Consider the following 21,387-nt stretch of genomic DNA (forward strand, 5'->3'; position numbering starts at 1 on the left):
CTTTCTTTTCCGCATTTAGCTTGGGTGAGCTCGCTCGCTGTATCCACGTATTATTTGTTTTTCCCGCTCGGCGCTGTCCTCAGTGAACGTAACGGATGCTGGGTAGTTGCCTTGCTTGGAAACCTCGCCTGTTCTGTTGGCTTGCTTTGCTCCTCATTCGTTACAAGTCTTCCACTTTTGTACTTAACCTACAGTATGGTCTGGGGCATGGGTGCATCTTTCGTGTATTTTGCTGATTTGCTGATACTGACGAAGCACTTCAAAACGAGGTTAGCGTTCGCCAATGGAATCATGGCACTCGGTGGCGCTATTGGCGGAAGCGTGCTGAACCCAACTATGCAGCAACTCTTCATCCACCTTGGCCTTGCAAACATGTTCAGGGTGCTCTCTTGTGCTTTTCTATTGCTGTCCGGATTTTCCGTGATTTATCGACCCAGGCAAAGCGTGGATCCACAAGACGATGTTAATTCTACGCAAGAGGAAAAGAAACCTATCTTTGACTGGAAAATTTTGGAGAATAAGGCTTTTGTCATGTGGATAATTGTGACATTTGTCTTCATGCTGGGATATATGGTCCCATTCGTCCATTTGGTAGGTTAAGCAAAGCAATAATTATGCTCTGACTCTTTGCAAACGCGCATATTTTTTTTTTTTTACGTGCCCCTCTCTCGATCGTCTGCACTCAGAAAAACACGCTTTGAGCCTTTCTTTAATTAAATACCGAAAGTAACGATCCCCTTGAAAGAAGCGGCCCCTTCAATAATAATAGGGAGTTTAAGAAACCACGACGGCTACGGGGACGAAAACGTCACTTCAAAGTATACGTTTGAGCTATTCGAAGTATTTCGGGATTATTCAATCTTGTTTATATTATAAAATATGTGCGAAGTGTCCTACAACTGGATTGGTACGGACGGATTTGAAGTAAAGAGCGAGACTGAAAGATTCATTGTAGTTTGTCCACGATGTCGTCAAAACCTCAAATTTGGTAATTTCACGTAGTAGTTTTGACGAGTACGGGAGAGAAATGTTCAAAAAATCGTGCCGCACGTGCACAACGATCATTTTGGTTCTTTTAACCAATAATATTACTGCTTTTTGGCGTTGTCCTTGCCGTAGCCGTTGTCGTTTCTTAAACTCCCTAATGTCAACGTAACACCGTACTCCAACAATTGTCTCCAGAACATGACAGCAACTGGAACGTGGGATAAACCCTAATACGGTACCGCAAGGTATACGGCAAATATTGTCTCAGTTTTCCTGAACTAAAAACGAATAACTATTTATTCGCGTAATGCGTAGTGTGAAATGCGGATGGCACAACCTGAGTGGACTAAGCAAAGAAAACCTTTGGGATCCCCCGTTTTATTTTTGTCTGAACTGAATCCTACTGAAACATTTACGAACAATATGTAACACATTACGATATACTTGTTACGAACGCATTTACCACTGAATTAAGTCATTTCCACCAGCGAGTATCTATACGAAAATCGACCGAAAAATACATGTCAAAACTCGTCTCCGCTGCACTTTGTCAGGCTAGAAACTTATTACAATTGTTAGAGCTTGTTTTCGTTTGGTTGTGTAACCATCATTTAAGGTTATTCCCTTGAAAATGACGTACTATCCAGATTTTTGTAAAACTTTGGCAGACACAATTGATATTCATGCACAGGACGTGCAAAAAATGCAATAAAAAGGTGGGGGTCACCGTGCTTGTTTTCGCGCCGCATGCACCGATCAAATCGAAACTTCAACAACCCCCGGGCATTTGACTATCTTCTGTGCCCGGGGAGTGGGAAATTTGACCTCTGCCTGCGTGGGGTGGGGAAAATTGAACCGGAAGTGTCAGGTTTCAAGTGATTTTTGTTTCGGGCGCCGAAGACGCTAAAAGCTATAAAACGCGTGTTTGGACGAGATGGAAGAGTTTAAAGGAAGAGATGTGGCATTTGTAAGCGATTGGCTTACAAAAAATGTCTTCAAAAGGTCTTTATTAAAGAGAGGAAGAGCCGACGACGATTGTTCTTTAGTAGGGTATGACAGACAAATCCGACGATAGGGTAGGGCATTTGAACACCATTTTGGCCCGAGAGGGTGGGAATTTAAACGATCCAATCTTCAAAAGTTCAAATGGGGGAGGGGGGGGGGGGGGGGTGGGTGGGATGTTGAAGTTTCGAGTTGATCGGCGCATCAACCGGACAAATATTGTTGTTATATAGCTAAAGTTAATGAATATTACTGAAAACTTGAGCCTGTTAAATCCGAAAGTAACGTGGGCCGTTCCTTTCGGAATTCTACGGTATCGTGAAAATAAAACCAAAGCCACTTTAATCAGTCTCAACAGGGGTTAACAGCGTGATTTTGTCAATCAAAACTTAAAGCAAATAAAATTTAACTCACTCAACGCGCCAGAAAAGTGTGTGAGAACAAGGGGCGGTTGATTTTCAGTCATTCCCATTGGTAACAAAAAAAAGTGGCTCGAGATTGCAGCCAATCACAGCAAAGTATATTATCTTTCCATAGCCACTTACATTAGACCATATTCGTATTCTCAGTATTGGACTGGAACTAGCTTGCAATGGAAGCTAATGCGGGGAAATCTTTTCAAATGCAAATACTTTTTAATATACTCCCCCGCATTAGCCTCCATTGCAAGCTACAATCTTAGACAGAGTAAAATGGAACAGAAATGCCCCCTCTCCCCCAAATCAAGGATGAAGGTGCGTGAAGGCCAAAACGCGCCATTTTCCCATCACTGATTTTGGGGGGAGGGGTGGTCTCAATGTTCCATTTAATTTGTCCAAGATTGCAATCTTGGACAGAATAAAATGGAACAGAAATGCCCCCTCTCCCCCAAATCAAGGATGAAGGTGCGTGAAGGCCAAAACGCGCCATTTTCCCATCACTGATTTTTGGGGGAGGGGTGGTCTCAATGTTCCATTTAATTTGCCCAAGATTGTAGTTCCAGTCCAATCCTGGGAATACCAATATGGTCTGATGTAACTAACAGGGACAGGGACTAACCAAGATTTTCTTTTCTGTCACCAGGTTCGCTTGGCGGAAGACATTGGCGTCGACAAGACTCCAGCATCCCTTCTCCTGACCTTTGTTACAGTCGGTTCGGCGTTGGGTCGGATATTCTTCGGCCGCATTTCGGACATTCAACGTCTCAATCGTGTGCATATTGCTCAATTCGCATTCCTGATTGTAGGATTGAGTAACTTTGTTGTTCCCCTTACACAGTCGTATACCATATTAGCAGGAGATGCCTTCATTTTCGGTTCATTTGGAGCGTGTTACCTCATTTTAAACCCGGTCATCGTCTGTGACATTCTTGGCCCAGAAAAAGTCTCGTATGGTTTGGGTCTCACATTCTTTGTGCTAGCAATCCCACGGACTCTAGGACCATTGATCGCTGCCTGGATTTTTGACTGGCTTCAAAGCTATGCCATAGCTTTCTACTCTTTGGGGGCAACCACCTGCCTTTCCGCCATCTTGACGAGCTTTGTTTCGATTTTTATGCGGAGAAAAGGTGAATTTGATATTCAAAATGGACACACGCAACAAGAAACTCATTTAAATTTTGCAAGCAATGTTCAGATAGTTGCAATAGCTTTCAAGTACATAGCACAGTAGGATATTTAGTTACTCAGTGAGGAAAAATGTGTGTTGTTTGGATATCTATAATTTTGGGACTCATCGACATCAATGTGTTTTTGTGTAGTTTCGCTTATCACTCACATTAAGACGCTCGAAAACGCTGACAAAAACAAACTTTCTCAAACGGTTTTTAAAGTGGAAAACGGCGTTAAAGGAAAGAAACCTTTTGAAAACGAGTTAGTACCTGATAGGAGAAAAGAGAGAATTTTATAGCTAATGAAAAATGAGAAGTCTGAGAGAATTTTACCTTCAGATGTCTTGATCATTTTTGAACTTTTTAGTGTGCAGAAATGAAAACGATATGAAAACGCTATCATTTTGTATATAAAAATGTTTTGCTTCGTTTTCGCCTAAAGGAAAGCAGAGAATTTTGAAAATGCGTTAGTGAAAACGGAGAATTTTGAAAACGCATTAGAGTAACTCTTTCAATAACGATTCGCTTGGCCTAGTGCAGTTTTAATATTACTGAAGGTTATTTTAACCAGTTAAAGTACTGTTAATGAACTTTCTTTAAGCTCCTTAAGGACGGTGCCTATTATTGTTATTGCGCATACGTTCTGCGGAGAAAGCAGAATTTAGCAAGTGCTCTTGGTATCCAAAAATAAAATTAGGGGTAGCCATGCATTTTTTCAGAAATAATTAAGCTTCAATTTGGGAAAGAGCTCCACGCATTGCTTTGTATTTCAAGCTTTTTACAAATATTGTTCATTAATTATTGAAAAATGCTTGGTTATCCCCAATTTTCGTTTTGGATTTGAATAACACTTGTTAAGATCTGCTTTCCCCCGCATATGCATAAACCGCACAAAAATACCTTTGAATTAGCAAGCACCACCCTTAATGTGTTGTAATTTGTATCAAAAGGTATTTTTTCCAATGAACCCTGGTTTCAAGCAACTTTTAATACCAGCTTTCTAAGTCGCTGCATAAGTTATTGCCCACATGTTAGAGCCCGAAATGCCGTTAGACATGTCCGCCCCTTTGGAACAGTTTCATAACTTTACAATGTCACCGAATGAATAGTACTAACTAGGTTTTACCATATATTATCACATGTGGAGTTCTCATATATTTCATTTTAGTGCCTCTTATCATCGCCCTTTTCCAGCTTAATAGTTTTGTTGTTAGTTTAGTTTTATTCTCACTTGTAAATATTCAGGCCCGATCCTTATTAGAACAGTTCAATTTTTATCTACGAATCTACTTCTTCATCTTAAAGACACTGAGCGCTTTGAAGCGGGCTCGGTAGGCCGTTTGGCCGACGCAGTTCTGGACTGCGCTCTAAATCTAATTCTTACATGTCCCTTCGTTTGATGAAACAAAAGGATTACGCGTAAAATAAACAAGCAAAGGGTGTCAAAGATTCAAGTACTCTCATTCAAGTTCTTTCGGCGGTCTTTTTTTTTCATTTCAAGTATTTCATGTTTGTCCAGCATGACAAAACTGTTGCATCATGACTGAGCACAAGCAAAGAATCTGTAAGTATTCATCTGCTCCATCACACAGACATTTGTCCACGATCTGAAATAAAAAGTATCATTTTCACGTTTAATTCTCTCTTGCTTTTGCCATCGACTTTCGAGGCAATCCAATAACAATTTAAATGGAGATATTCATGTTTAAACTTACGATTTAAAGACACTACAAAAACTTAAATTACATGACCATGATATAGAACATAAAAAGCATATTCCCCAGAACAGCCTAAGTGAGACCAAAATACGAAATTTAAACCCCTAAGCGAGATGACGAGGAGCTCCAGCCGCTTGCTTCCTTTGTATAAGGGAGCCATGTTTCAGTAAAGCAGCATTGTTGTGGCGATAGGGTTTTAAGGTAAAGTCTGCTACGAGCCTAGAAAGCCCATCAGGCCGGCGCTTACCTCCGGTTTCTGTAACATGGATGGGATGCCAGTTCATCGCAGGGTTGCCCCTAGCATTAAATTCGCCGGTACCCATTTATACACCTGGGCGGAGAGAGGCACCGTGAGAGTAAAGTGTCTTGCCCAAGAACACAACACAATAGGGCCGTTTATACGAGAGAAAATAAGCCCCGACTTACTCTGGCCGCGGCGTACATAATACGCGAAAGGAACTATTTATACGAGTATAAACTCCCAGGCCAGGATAAGCCGCGGCTTGAGAAAGCCGTGAACGTAGATTTTGTACCATTTATACGGGGTGTTCGCGTCTTATGCAAGCCGCGGTTTATTTTCTGTCGTATAAACGGCTCTAATGTCTCCGGCCAGGGGGCCAATTCTCGAAAGTCCCGCAACTTTACGGGCCATTTTTGGGTGTCACAATTCCCTTTGTATCTCAAGAACGGAGAGCATTTAATTCGTCAAGCTTCACAGTTATTTTCTTTTTGTTACCTTGAAAACATGTTAAAAGATCGGCTTTCCAAAACAAGTGGTTGGCAATTTCACAGATGGCTTTTCGGGCCCGAAAAGTTTTCGGGACTTTCGAGAAACGAGCCCTGCAGGACCCGAACCCGGACCACTCGATCCGGAGTCGAGCACACTAGCCATGAGGCCACCGCGCCTCCCAACAGGGTTTAAATTGGGATTTAACGCTTGGGAACCGATTTCCGCATTATGCCGGAGAAACAGGACGGGTGATGTAGCAGCTCTCATAACGTATAAAGCCGCGGCTACACGAACGATATTTGCTAGCGCCGGTGTTGCGATTTTGTTTCAAATTTTGTCGCGTCGCCTGCGCGCGACGGTGGCTACACTTGCGACAAATTTTGGCGACAAATTGAAGGCTGCGCGAATCGCATACTTGAAGAGACCTGGGCACTAAAAACAAACATTCCTCCTTTAATTTCATTGTCTAAATACTCTTTGGTCGCGTCGCAAGCAAAAAGTTGCAGGATGGCTACACGGGCAACTATCTCTGCGATTTTGTCGCAAAAGTTTCAACTCTGGCGACTTTTTTCTTGCGATTTTTGTACTCTGTTGCGTCGCAAGTTCAAGGGTGGCTACACGTGTAATTTTGATCGCGCGCTGGTGACGCGACAAAATTTGAAAAAATCGCGTCACCAGCGCGAGCAAACAGTCGCTCGTGTAGCCGCGGCTTAATGTAATAGGGAGCTTAAGCACGCGCGTTTTTGAAACGCGGACGGCAACCGGAATAAAACATTTCGCGTGCCAGGGCAGTGGAGTCTCGCAGTTTTTTATACTAATCATCTCTAGCGGAGAGAAGATATTCAGCAATGTAAATATGGTTGTGTGAAGACAAGTTAGAAGGGAAAACAGCTTACTTCCGGTTGCCGTCCCCGTCTCAAAAACGCGTGTGCTTAATTAAGCTAATGATTCGCTACCCAAGCCAAAAGCAAAACACTAAACAATTGAAACAATAGAAGCTGCTTACTTACAATACCAAACAATAACAGGTTAATGAAAGCTGACACACAACTAGAACAGGACGAAAGAAATTCAAAAGAGGAGAGCAGTTGTCTAGAGTTCTGAGCCACGAGATTTCATGCGATTTGCTGTTCAGGCTATCAAAGCTAAAAAAAACGAATGGCGTTTAGGAGACAACGTCAGCACCTTGAAAGTCTTCTCTTGTACTACAGTCCGTTTTGCTTTTACCTTTCATTAGGTAATAAGGAGCTATCAATGCATGCCTTTTCGGCAAGTATTTATCGAATGACCGGCCTTCAAATTCCATACTTACAGCTATTTTTTCCATGATGGCAGATTTCTGATGCTCATTCAGCTCTGTCATGTCCACAATCCTATCATGAATCTGATTTAAAAGAAAATAATAAGCCCCACCGTGGCGATTTACATCATTGACACACAAGTGATTTAATAATTTACTACCAATGTAACATGATCATCCAACATTAGACATGATTACATGTCCAGTGAATTACATCTGAGAGTGAAGGCGTGTACTTGTCTTCCTTCGTCTTACCCGATAACTTCGGTACTTCAAGGAAAAGAAGTTTCAACCATAGTTAATTGGAAGCTCGGCAAACATCAAAGGAGCAAACAAAGATGCCAAGATTTAGTTTAGAAAGTCCACGACAGTGCACAATCTTTTGTTTTGCGCTCATACACTCTGCATGAATTACGTAACCAACACGTTTCTATTGGTTATTTCCCCAGTACGAAGTAAACAAATATTGTGTTTTGTGCACGGCCAAGGGCAAAAATGAGAACAAAAACCCACAACAAAGAAATTTGTCGGGTTTCATAATCACAACCACATACACCCTGGGAATGGCGCAAGAGAAGACAGGTTTTCCATGTTGGCCCCGTCTGCCCAACTAGCTCTCTTGTGTCTTATTTTGCACTCAGCTTAAGAAAGTTTTTGTCTAGCAACCCTTGAAGAGCACGTTTGACCGTCAACTCGCTTTTTTTTTTTTTCAGCTTTGCATTTTTGCAGTTCTACATTTTAAAATCAAAATCAAGCCCTTTTGACGCAACCTTTTGTATTTGATCAAACAATTTACCCACTCTACGACAAACAAGTGTGTCACATATTACTCAGAAAGCGAGTGTCCATTGGTTTACCAGAAACTCACCTGGTTGATAATTTGAGTTGCTGCATGCCCTTCAGCTATGATTTCCTGTTGGGATTTTTAAAAAGAATCATTCAGTCATTTAGGTTTGGCCATTATCAGCCGATCAGCAATTGGAACAAATCCAAGTTGCAAAGGTTGTGAGACACTCTAGTTAGTTATAATTCAGAGGACCTACGGATGAGATGCCTTTTCCTTTTTCTTTTTCTGTTTTTAAGACAATAATCACAATTAACAAATATTAGGAAGACTCAAAATTAAAAGTTATAAAATGCAAAGAAGGCACAGTGTTAAGAGCACTTGCCTCCCACCAATGTGGCCTGGGTTCGATTCCCAGACGTGGCATCACAGGTGGGTACTCTCGTTTTCCTCAAAAAAAAAACAACCTACGATTTGATATGAGTTGATACGATTTTCTTTTGATTTCTGTATAGAGTCTTCAATTAGTGCCCAGTGCTAAATACCGTTGATAAAAAGTTAAGAAAGAAAACGTTCAATAAATAACAAAACCCATCTCACTTTTGTTTAACCATTCCAGTGGTTTCTTTATGATAATTTAGCATACATGTACTAACATGATTGCAAAACATTCTGCTCTAGGTAAACTTGGGTCACATGTGTATATTGGTTCAATCAGAGGTAACATCATGACACTCAGACTTACATGCAGACTGATCAACAACTTGTACAAGAAAATTGTTACCTTAACAGTGGAGTCAAGCTTGTCAAAGGAATCTGTACCACAAGCTTCAAACAGTTTGTCTGCCATTTCGCCAGGAACAACCTGAAAGACAACCGGAAAAAAAAACATATTACTGGGCATTTGTCACCTTGTGACCATGTACGTGTACAAGTCAAAACAATTCTCAGATGTCAGCTTAAAAATCTTTGTCATGGTGATTACCATAAACGACTCGTTTGTTAAAACTAACACAGTACCCCAGTTTCCATAGAAGCTAACCCTAACTTCAACACTTTAGGAAAACTTGTTATTTCTCTTCTAATTGGTCTTTTTTTAAGCAGCTTTTTGCATACCAAAAATCTACGATAGTTAAGCCTTTGATCCATACTAATAAGGCTGTTAGGTAACTTGTATTTCCTATTTTTTAGCATTCAGAAGTTTGCCCAAAAAATCAGCCATTTTTGAAGATTTGCTAAGAGTTCCCCCTTGGCATATGGCCACACTAACCTTGCCTTTTGGTTAGAAAGAGTATACAGTGTAGTAAATACTTGGATTTAACAAGAGACTTCATCTTGGATATCAAAATATAGGGCGTGCATGGGTGTAAATGGGTAGTACACCTGTGACATAGATGTCTTTGAACTAGCACGAGGTCCGTACTGTTGTACTGGGAAAATATTGGTTGAATTCCTTTTTCTTGCAAGTTTATGGGCCGAGCCTGAAACCAGAGCTCCATAAACTCGCAAAAAAGGAACAAGGTTTTTATTATATTGGCTCTCTTGCACAGGATTTTCTATTCCTTGAGTCTTGCTTATCACCGAACAGAGCAGGAAAGCCATGATTACATTGATGACGCATATGGAAATCTATATACGCTGCTTCGTGACAGGGCCATCTTAGCGGTGTGTATAGCAAAATTCAGACTGCTCAGGTCCAAGATTTCAGAATTCTCCTTTTCATCTTGGACCAGTTGTTGGTCTCTCGACAATGTGCTCTTGCCAAGCAAGCCACAATCAAGGCTGTTTTTGCCCTTTTAACTTGAATCATTCATTGCCTGGAGACCCTTCAAGAAAACATTTATATGTAGCAAGTACAGGAAAGGAGCACAGGCTTGCTAGTGAACGTCACTTGTATTATGCAAATTCAAAAGATGAATACAATACCCCAGCTATTTCAGTGATATCCTTGGCATCCACAGTATCTTCTCCTTTCAATCTGTATGCACTTTGTAAATACGTTATGGCCTTTAAAATGGAACACAAAGTTTAATTAAAATTAAATATTCTTATTCTTTCATTTTCCACTGTCACAGCAGTCTTGTCCTGCTTCTGAATCATTCATGTAATTGTCTTTTCTTTTTCATTTCACATATTTTTGCCTATTATTTTGCATTGATTTGTGTCAAGTATTATTTATTTTATTTTAGTTTTCACCATATTATCCCCAATACACACAATTGCATGGCTAACACTACACTGTGAATGTGACAATATAAAGCCTCCCACTAGTGTCTCACAAGATTATAAGAAATGATCACCTTTCTCATGTCTCCCTCTGAAACTTTTATTAGCTCATGGATTGCCTGTTAAAAGAGTAGTGCCATTTTTAGTATTTCCATAAGGTCGCAATAGTAGCAAGTATGATAAATACTGTAGGAAACAGACAACTTTTTTAAAAGACATGTTTCGGCATGCTTATGCCATCATCAGTTTAATGAGTTCCTAAGTGTGTACAGTTATAAAGTCTACGCCCGGTAGATGAAAAAATTATTACAACATGACGTAATACAAAAGCGGGTACTATTTACAGCGTGACACCAAACATAAGGAGTAAACTAAAACGTGAGAAAAGTGTTGTAATGCTGCAATTGTTTGTTAAGTTCCGGTGTGATCTTATTTATATAAAAAGCTTCTTTGAGTTTTAAATCAATTATTGAGTTGCTGGCAGAATCCAGAATACTAAAGCACGATGGGGAGTATTTGCTCTTACATAAAGGAGATGTGTTGAAATGCTTAAAAATATGTGAGTTTTCATCGCTTTCCATGTGTTCCTTTATCCTGGCGGAAAAGTGGCGACTAGTTTCGCCAATATAACGGGAATTACAACCCGCACAAGAAAATTGGTAAACTACCATGGATTTTAGAGCACCAGGAGTACGATCTTTACCACTCAACATCTTTTTAATTTTGAACGAAGTGAAAACTAATTTGATAGTTAGGTCAGATTTACAAAAGTGCTTAGTAAGTTGTCGGAGTTTAAGTTTCGCTATTTTGGAATAATGGCCGACAAGAGGGAGTTTAAAATTAAGTGTATTATTGTCATCATTAGTGTTCCGGCCTTTTTGAGAACATCACATCTTTGATAAAGCAGGGTTTTTGTTAAAGCCGGGACGCCGGGACCTTTACTCTGCTATTTTTATTTTTGTCCCGGCTATTTTAAGCGCAGGTTGTACAAGGATTCTTTCAATATGAAGAGACTAGTCAACCGATATTTGTATTTTATTATTTAATATTTTCTTAAACCAAATCGTGCTTTATTTCTCTGTTACTGGGTATTGTTAGTTGTACCACAATTTGCGTACATGTACGTGTAGCTGATTTGGAGTTCATGACAAGATGTTATCAAGTAACAGAAAACACATTGATCGGCGCGCCCTGCTTTCGTCATTAGGGAGTTTAAGCAAATTGCTATGGCGGGCTCTAATACGGCTGCCGGAAGTAAATTTCTTCAAAAATGAGACACTGTGCATGTTAGTCGGTTACGGTAAGCCGTAGCGCGACGAAATGAAGCGGAAAATCGACCAGTATTTTACCCAAAGGTACCCATTAGGCCTCGCAAATTCAAAAATTTTCTGGGGAGGCCCCCCTTACCCCCAAGTGGGAGGGGGACGACCCCCTACCACACCTATCCCCCCTTGGCACAGCATGCCAAGATGGCGGCAGAGCCGGTCAGAGCCACCATCCTGGTCCCTGCTATATGTTTAATTGTCCCTGCTATTAAAAATCATAACAAAAACCCTGGATAAAGGTCTGTTTGTCATACCTTATTGTCACACTTTATGTTTTCTTGTTCACAAATCATGTTCAACCTTTTCTCCAGTGTATCTTGGGAGAGTGGCTTGAAACGGAACTTGGAACAACGAGAAGTTAAAGGCTCAATAATTCTGCAAAAATAAAAGCCATTTAATAACACTTCCCAGTAATTCAGGAACATTGTTTTAAGGAGCCTACAGCAAAGTAGTATATAATTCCAACAAATGTGATGCCATGGGAGCCAGTAACCAAAAGGTCATGAAGTAGTGGCCAAGGGAGACTGACGCAGTGTACTATTGTTGAGGCAGCAAAGATCTAAGAGGGCATTTCCCCACTTTTGGAGGCCAATTGTCTTGGCACTTCACAATCCATACACCACGTTAGAAAAACTCAAAACTCCATAACAGGTCTCAAAGATAAGAAACCAAAAGCAGAGGGGGTCCATATCATCAAGTTAAGGAAATAAGCATTATATTAGTTAAATCACCCAAACTGTATTTTTCATGAAATACAACCCATTAATGTCGCAGTTCCTGTGGGTATTTATAGTTAAGACACACTACAAAAACAAAATGCAAGAGACAATGTTGGCGTAAAGGGGGGGACACCGCTCCACGATCGGCGTGACAGACGACTTCCGTAGCGTGACTAAAAGCCTGAACTTATCTCCCCGACGCACGAGGCGAACCGCGCCGGATCGGACAAGTTGTAGGCCGGTAAAAGCCAAATAATGATATACAAGCCTAACTTTCCACGGCACTACGAGCTAAACCTCCGGCCAGCATCGTGCTATAATGGAAAGAGTGTAGGCGGTAAAAATAGCTCAAGCCTCCTTATCTCCCCAGCACTACGAGCCGACTCCGCCGGCACGTGCTGGATCGGACAAGAACAAAGGCAGATAGAGAGCGTAAAATGGCATAGCATGAAAAACACCGAAGCTTGGGGAAGTCGCTGCGAGACTTAACCGAAGCGTGTACCGAGAGGTGAACCCGAATTTATTCAACTTGACCTTAACAAAACCTCCGAAGGGAGGGAGGGTGGGAATAAAATTCGTAAACAGTAAAGGTACTCCTTACAGTTAACTATAGAGCTCACAGAGTGATACTTTGGACTTTACTAGACCTTTTATACTGAGACTAATGTCTAGGACTAAACCAATGGTGACTAACGTACCATCTAAAACAAACAACTTCTGTAGCGCTCAACGCGACATGAATGGGGATAGTTGTTGCTTTTCGCCAATCCAGATAAGGGATATAACTGTAGGCAGAAAGTATTAAAGACAAGGATAAAGGAACACAGTTCGGATTGTTAGAATATAGGAATCCATTCATGTCTCGTTTGCGTTGCGTAATGTTTACGAAATAACGTGACATGTGGAGGGATAGCTCTACGAGTCACGCTCCATTAACTACGTTTTACAACGCTGTTGTAAAGCTTTAAAAAAATTTACCCTTAAACTCACACTGGAGTGAAACATTCTATAATATGCACATACCGGCTAACATAGTTACAAATCAGGCAAAATCTTGTTGACTTTGTCTGTTTTTCCATAGTTCTTCTCAAAGCTGCCTGTTAGACAAAAATAAATAACACCATATTAACATGGGCAACAAATTACTCCTTAATTTTGGCGTGAAATTGCAGCATTAATTTATCATTTCACTTCTGAAACTGCAATCTTGCCATGGCAACTTTTCCTGCAGTGCCAAATTACATCCAGGTTTGAAAAAACCCGCGTCTTTTGAACATATTTGTCATCCACGATATTAATAGCATAATCAAATGGTACACTAGTGAAATTAGAGAATAATTTCCCTTGCGTTTAGTCCAAAATCAAATAATTTCCCTCCCCTAGCTAAAGGCTCCAGAAATTATTGGATTTTGGACAAAATGCACGTGAAATTATTCCCTAATTTCACTTGTCACCATTTGATTACTGACACAAATTTGTGATGTCTAAAATAATTTTTATATTTTATTTTATCACATTGTTCACATAAATTTCATGTCAAACCTGAGCACTTGGTGTCATGGAATCTGCCTCATCCAGAATAACAAGCTTAAAACCTGGGCATGGTTTACCACTGTAAAAAAATCAAAAGCTTAAGGAAATAATTACTTTCTGCTTTCTGATAACAGTTTCTTATCCTCCCTTCTTTATATTAAATGCCCCATGCTTTATAAACAATATACTGCAGTTGAGCATGTTAATGAAATTTAGGAAATAAAGTGCAAATAACTTACTCTGGTCGCACACTGGAAGCTGCCTGTTGGGCAAACTTTTTTACTTTATCTCTGACCACCTAAAGCGAAACCACTAAGATTACCACTAATCCCACAGGTTGCAAAATTAATAATACTTAATTAAGTATAATAATAATAATAACAATCAACACCAAAACCACCAGCAAATCAAACAGTACTGTTAATAGGCAAAGGTTACATAACAACGAAAGCCAGATGAGATCAAAAAAATGAACAACCACAATATTCGTGAAAGCAGTTAAAACTAACTAAAAGCAAACAAATGAACATTGAAGAATAAACTAGCATTAAAACAGAACTTGACAGAAGGCAACAAAAAATTAATGTTTTAAAGATGGGTGAATACTGGCTGGCTACATTGAGCATTGAAGGTTTCTAAAATTAATATGAAGATCATTGCTCAAAGAGTGCTGAACTATGCTGGTTTGAACTGACTAATAAACTAATACTCACAACTAGGAAATTAGAAATTAGAAATAAATGTGAATCACTTGACAAACGTATGAAAGCCCTTTCTGCACACACGAAAAACTGACAATTCAGAGGTTCCTTATGCACAATAAATCCACTAGACCTTATAAACAAACACAAGAAACATGGAGGATGACAGGTGTTTCAGAAAGGATTACATGTATACTGCCAGCCTAATACTTCTCTTCTCACCTGTATTCCACGCTCATCTGATGCATTCAGCTCAAGGACCCTTGCCTTCATCATGTCAGATCTTACCAGTGAAATTACAAAAATAAGGACAAAATTAATTGAATGAGAATGGTTTAGGTTTAAAACTAATCTGATAAAACAGGTTTATTTACAGGGCTGTCAAAAAGGGCTGGTAGCCTGCCGAGATAGCCCACATGCTCTACTTATCAATCTTCGGCCAGTTACTTTCGTCTCAATTCACTGTTAATGGGGACATTTTAATTTATTTATATATTTGTTTATTTCTGCCAGTCAAGCTGGCAGAGCACCACAACAGCTTGCAACAATTACTGTGGCTGGGATGCCTACTAATAACAACTTTTTGAAAGCCCTGATTTATTTTACAAGTATTTGATGAGAATCTTGATGGACGATTAAGAACTATTAAATAGGTTTTTCTTACATACCCAAACAACTGCCTGGCAATGGCGAGTATTGTGGAGGTTTTTCCTGTCCCAGGAGGACCATAAAACAACAAATTTGGGAGATCAGCTCCTTCAAGTGACTTTTTCAACACAGAGACAACTTCATCTTGGTATGCAACATCATCGACTGATCTGGGACGGCTTTGAAAAAAGAATGAAAAATAGGAGGTTGAACCCATTGACTTCAGGGAGTGAAACTTGACAAATTTTACTCTGTCGAACGCCAGACAATTTTACTTGTCAACTGGGAGTGTCCTGGGGCATTTGAAGTGTCAATGGGTTAAACGTACTTCAACGTTGCCCCTATGTGTTCTGTGTTGTTTTTTCGTGAGTAATAATATGTACTTATTGACTGAGTGGGAGGGCCGGTGGACGGGAAAATATTTGGCCCGAGGTCATGGCGTACTGACCGAGCGCAGCGAGGTCCGTGCGAAACTATTGAGAAAATCCCTGTATGAGGGTCGTATGTGATCCTAGCAGGGCCGAACGGCTTTTTCCGGCCCTGCTTGAGCCATTGCGTACGGCCCTCATACAAGGATTTGCAATGAAAGCGTGCGCGGGGCCGTACGGGTCATATGATAACATAATGTACTATACAACAGCTTGAGCACTTTTGCACCCAATAACTTTCGCTGCACACTGCAATAACTAAAAGTTATCAAAGGTGTCCTAAACCTAATTAATGTAATACAAGCAATAACACTTGCTATCGTATACTCAACAGAATATCGCATTTCTGATTGGCAAATGATGAATGCATAAAGAGCAATATAGTTGCTAATTCGGAAACACAATGATGGAGTAATTTTGTTAAGTACTTATCAAATAAATCATATGAACTTGCTTGTGCATTTAGTAATTTATGGTCACTCGTAATGTTTTGAAAGTTCTCAAAATTGCATGAGCCGTAGGCTGTTTTGAAAGTTCTCCAATTGCACTTGCAATAGTTTATTATTATTGAGAACTATGAAAACATCACGTGTGCCCATACATCCTGAAATACACTCAAGTTCATACGATTTCATATGCTGGCTTTCTCAGACCACTACTTTTAAGGTCTGAGTGCGAGAACAGGAAAAATTGTGGGTTGTAACTTAGTACGGCATTCTACTAATTTAGGCTGGGGATTGGGGTGGGGGGGGGGGGGGGGGAGTTGTACATGTACATATAAATGGGATACATTCGGTTCTCAGAGTACTGCAAAAAAATACCCAAGCAACAACCAAATCACCCATTCTGTAAAAAAATCCGTGGACGTTATTGGAAAGAAAAACATAATTTGGATTAACCAAAGATAACCATAGAGATTACTATGTTGTGGCTCAATTTTTTTATTGGTTTAAAATTTTGTAAACCACTTCAATTTTTGTTTTTGCGTCGTCAAATATTTATTATCATAATCTGAAACAAAGGAAAATCAAAATTAAACTGGTTTTAAAATGTTTCAGGAAAAAAAAACCACAACAACAACATTGCCACTTCAGTACACAATTTCTCCTTTACTGATTACACATGAACATTTTTCAAAGTTTCAAGCATGCTTCTATTTATATCATGAACTGCTAGTCACCAGTCAACTAAATAATAAATAGGCACGAACATACAAAGTTTCACAGAGAGGAAAAAAGAAGAGCAGAACTCACTATTTTTCCACCCAAGGTACACTGACTCGTTTGCTCGAAGTCCCAGCAGTTTCCTCGCTGGTTGCCTGCTTTAGCTTTGAGGAGGTTGCAAGACTTTTTCCACGTAAAAAGACATCCATTACTTACTAAAATTGGAAGTTTCTTGAAAAGAAAAGTCCCAAAAAATCGTTGATTCGATAATGGTGGACTTCGCGTGACTTTCCCGCCAAAGCTTTTAGTAGAGGGGCACTGGGACTGAACCTTAGCCCTCCCTCCCTGAGCGCAATCATAAGCGTTGCGTGACCAAGATACTTTTGGCCACAAACAGACACACACAAGATAGTGCGAAGTGAACCACCCTTCATATTGTTTTCTGATCGAATGAGCTGGCAAAGTTTTGTTGATGAAAGTTTGCTAGGTACAAGTCAGGTGGCAAGAGCTTCGATTCATGGTTTGGATGGCAAGCGATATGCTTCAAGTGCAGGATTTGTGGTATGTTCGTTGTCAACTACTGTACAAGTGTTTGTTTTTTTTTGTTTCAAGTGTATTTCTCTAACCGTAAGTTTGTTACTGGAGTGAAACCAAACTTCATCGGTGCTTGTGTTGATCAGTCGATGTTTCATCGGTGGAAACCCTTATGTTTCAGCGAATCGATATCGATTTACCCTTACTGACATTGATGGTTATTGATGATTTCCTTTGTGAATTCAATCTGATATTAATTATCTGGGAATGAATGTAATACCATTGAAGTGAATACGGTGGAAGAAATCAGAAAACAAAGTTACAATAATAGGCTTACGTAGAATCCTGACCTCGTAACAATTAATCTTGGACGGGCACAATTTCTTGTCGACATGATTGCTCCTATTACTTTGTCTGAAAACTTAATTTGTAATGAGGTGCTGTTACAAATATTATTTTCATGATGTCAAGTACATTGACTTTAATTGCAGAGTTTGATGCATTAGGCAGTACTCTTTACAGATGTTCCCCAAATTTTTTTGCTTTTTTGCTAGGGAGGGTCGTGGGTTCGAATCCCATCTGGGGCTCGGATTTTGCCGAGTTCCCAGTGGGTTCTATTAACATTTCATTCCATACATGTATGTGTATTTAAGTTTGCCAAGCACAATATCAAAAGATCCCTTTGTTTTGACATGGGAGGGGCAGTGGCCTCATGGTTAGTGAGCTCGCCTCTGGATCAAGTGGTCCGGGTTTGGGTCCTGGTTGGGGACATTGTAAATGTAAATGTAAATGTAAATGTAAATGTGCGCTTTGCTGACCACTCCCAACAAGGACTTTTCAGGATCAACTGGCTCAACGGGAACAGACCGAATGCATGTGAAGGCACCCACGGCTGCCGCCATACGATCCATGTGTGATTTCGGAGCACTGCAAACCCAGCCAGATGTAATTGACTGGGAATTGATTTTGAGGAGGGAGGAAAACTGGAGTACCCAGAGAAAAACCCTCAGAGTCAGGATGAGAGCGACCCAAGGTCAAAGTTGAACCTGGGTCACAGAGGTGGGAGGCACGGTTGATGACCACTAAACCACCCTGACTCCCTGTTGCTGTGTTATTGTGTTCTTGTGTTCTTGGGAAAGACACTTGACTCTCATGGTGCGTCTGTCCACCCAGGTGTATAAATGGGTACCAGCAAATTAATGCTGGGTGTAGCCCTGCGATGGACTAGCATCCCATCCAGGGGGGAGTAGAAATACTCCTAGTCACTTCATGCTACGGAAACTGGGGATAGGCTCCAGGGTGTTGGGTCAGTGGCTCGTAAGCAGACTTTACTTACTTTTTTTAACCTTTGTTTTGACAGGCAAAAACCCTTGATTAGGATGTTAATAATGAAAATGGTAACATACCTGTAAACATAGCTTGATTTGCAAGCCAACTTTAACCCAGAATTCAGGCACTATTTATCCTTCTGTTACCAGTGTTCAACTTATGCACGACCTACTGTATCACAGTTTCTTTCACAAGTCACATACAATATCCTCATTTCATCTGTGCAACTGCCACTGTAACCTACATCTCACCAATGTAAATTTCCTTGTGCAATTCATTAATAATGCATGTTCATTAGTAGTAACACATACAAATTTCACCTCAAGTTTGTAAACTAATGTCATACAACAATGCATCTCACATCATAAACATTACACAAAGATCACCAATTCATATGGTATCCATCAGTTGAGATGAAATGTGAATGCTCAAAAAGAAAAAAAATGGGTGCCCAGCTGCCTTTTGCAGCTTCCTATTTTTCATGCAAACTATTTCAACCTATCCTGTACTTGTTTGTCGGTAGGTCCTCCCAAGTGAGGCCCAAGCAATACTCAATGGAATCACAAAGGATCCATCACCTTTCTATGCAAAAGGAATTGCCATTAACAGAACAAAGTATGTGTTTGTGAGGTCAGATCCTGGACATGCCATATACTGCCGAAACGGCAATGAAGGCGCAGTTGCTGTTAAAACAAACAAATGTCTTTTGATTGGTGGATATTCAGAAGGAATGCAAGCTGGCTGCTGCAGTTCAGTAATAGAGAAGTTAGCAGACTACTTCATTGCTAATGGATACTAAAAATTTATAATTAGAAAGAAATGCTACAATATTAAGTAGCTAAAGCTCAAGGCCTTTGACTCCAAAAGATGTCTAATTCATGATATCATCGTGGATGCTTGATGATAGATAAGAAAAGCTAATAATTTTATTAGTGCTAATCACAGTGACACATTTTCAAGTGGGAATATTAAAAAAGACAGAAAATGTTAACATTAGTCACCAAAGAAGAGTTTCACTCTATACGTAACTGATGTCAACATTATTATTTAACACACTTTATCAGTATAAAAATGATCACTAATAAAAATATTAGAGGGCGAGGTGCATAACTGAGCAAATAATTTCATCCTGTCACAATTTTGTCCTGAGTTGCAGCTCAAACAGTGCCTTCAGAGTTGGTCTGAGTGGCTGGGGCTGATGAGGTGTAGTTTCAACTACACACATTGTTGCATCACATCAGGTGTCAAGTGGTTTCCTTGAAGTAAATTCTTCAAAGTATGCAAAAAGGCATTAAATAAAAGTCATAGGAAGTTAGAGTGTAGGGCCCAGTTGTTAAAAACCTGATTAAGTTATTCCTGGATTACGAGAAACTTAAATAATTTAAATACACAGCAATTATTGGTGTCTATTTTTGTGATCAGAAAGTGTTTCTGCAAGATTTTTAGCCTTCAGCATAAAATTGCAAGGTTAAGGCTTTTTGGACGGGCAAAATTCAAGCCTGGGTTTGTATTTAAATCATGGATTAGTGTTAATCTGGCCTTGAACAACTGGGCCCAGGTTAGAGGAAAACTGTTTAAAAAAGAATAAAATGTTCCATTAAAATGATTTTATTTTCTTACTTTTGATCAATATTCATTGTGTTAATGAATGTTGAACATGTAACTAGGAAAGTCTTTCCGAAGCCATCAGAGTAACAGCAGCAGTCTGATCTGCATTCCATGGCGTCCAATATTTTGTATCGCTTTGTTGAAAAAAATTAATGTCAACTTGGTCATTGAGGGTTTAAATATTTTTTCCCACCAACCTTGATACTTCAAAGTTTTGCAGCTTTTAAACAAATTTCAGGTGCAGTGCAAGCAACCCTCTCTTGATGGATCTTCTTTACCCTTTGACTCCCAGGATTGATTAGTATGTATATTCATCCCTCCATTCCAATTCAATGTCAGATAGACAAGTATTCAGAATGAAGTTTATGATCATCTTAAAGAAAGCGATCCTGATACAACACCAAATTCTGGTGACCAGCCAACAAATACCCGGTAAATCTACGGAAGTAGTTAGGAGAATGAACTTTTCGATTATGGGAGTCTAAGGGTTCAAAGCCCCTTTCACTTAAATATTCTCAGTTAATTTTTTTTTCATTTGATTGATTGACCTTTCTACCTTAGGACACAATTTTAGCATTTTCATATAAAAAATTTGCTTTATACCTGTAGCACTTATTTGCAAAACTTACAGTCATTCCAACCAAGGACTGAGCTGAGAGTGGTTTATTCTTCATTAGAGTGATTTTACTTGACCCGTGAAATATATAGTGGAATATTACACGCTATATGTGCGTAAAAGCCTCTATCACATGGTGTATACAAGTTCGAGGATGAAAAATCTGACACAAAAACAGAACACACAATAATGACACAACTGAAGAGATAAATTATACGACAGTTATTGTAATACTTTTCTTCCTTTATTAAGTGAAATTCTTCATTTTACATTTTTCTTTACTGCACTACCGTTTTAGTTCTAAATAGTCTGAGTAACAGAAAAACAATAGGTCTAATTAGGAGGTTGTGTTACACAATAACTGTTATTCTCTGTTTCACGGGTCAAGTAAAATCACTCTAATTTGACATTGCACCTACGGGAATGCTAAGGCACCAATTTAATTCAG

At 39.7% G+C, this 21,387-nt stretch overlaps 3 protein-coding genes across 3 annotated transcripts in view; 2 read left to right on the forward strand and 1 right to left on the reverse strand.

Moving 5' to 3' along the window:
• LOC138028312 (monocarboxylate transporter 10-like) overlaps window positions 1-3,765 on the forward strand; it is a 4,729-nt gene extending 964 nt beyond the window's left edge. Inside the window, exons 2-3 of the mRNA XM_068875795.1 lie at window positions 20-591; window positions 3,052-3,765. Of these exons, the coding sequence (XP_068731896.1) occupies window positions 20-591; window positions 3,052-3,639 (1,160 nt within the window). The 3' untranslated portion in view covers window positions 3,640-3,765. The remainder of the gene's footprint in view (window positions 1-19; window positions 592-3,051) is intronic.
• A 928-nt stretch (window positions 3,766-4,693) lies between these two features.
• On the reverse strand, window positions 4,694-17,153 carry LOC138028314 (replication factor C subunit 4-like). The gene is made up of 13 exons (XM_068875797.1): window positions 16,943-17,153; window positions 15,282-15,440; window positions 14,836-14,896; window positions 14,152-14,210; window positions 13,922-13,991; window positions 13,403-13,476; window positions 11,915-12,035; window positions 10,410-10,454; window positions 10,036-10,116; window positions 8,894-8,974; window positions 8,194-8,238; window positions 7,338-7,409; window positions 4,694-5,184 (listed from the first exon to the last, which is right to left on the reverse strand). Exons 1-13 carry the CDS (start codon window positions 17,059-17,061, stop codon window positions 5,083-5,085), a joined length of 1,089 nt encoding a protein of 362 aa, XP_068731898.1. The 5' UTR covers window positions 17,062-17,153; the 3' UTR covers window positions 4,694-5,082.
• A 60-nt stretch (window positions 17,154-17,213) lies between these two features.
• On the forward strand, window positions 17,214-19,825 carry LOC138028315 (profilin-2-like). Its single transcript, XM_068875798.1, has 2 exons — window positions 17,214-17,413; window positions 19,239-19,825. Exons 1-2 carry the CDS (start codon window positions 17,303-17,305, stop codon window positions 19,512-19,514), a joined length of 387 nt encoding a protein of 128 aa, XP_068731899.1. The 5' UTR covers window positions 17,214-17,302; the 3' UTR covers window positions 19,515-19,825.
• Window positions 19,826-21,387: the final 1,562 nt, after the last annotated feature.

This window comes from Montipora capricornis, chromosome 13 (assembly GCF_036669925.1).
Source record: "Montipora capricornis isolate CH-2021 chromosome 13, ASM3666992v2, whole genome shotgun sequence".
Lineage (NCBI taxonomy): Eukaryota > Metazoa > Cnidaria > Anthozoa > Scleractinia > Acroporidae > Montipora > Montipora capricornis.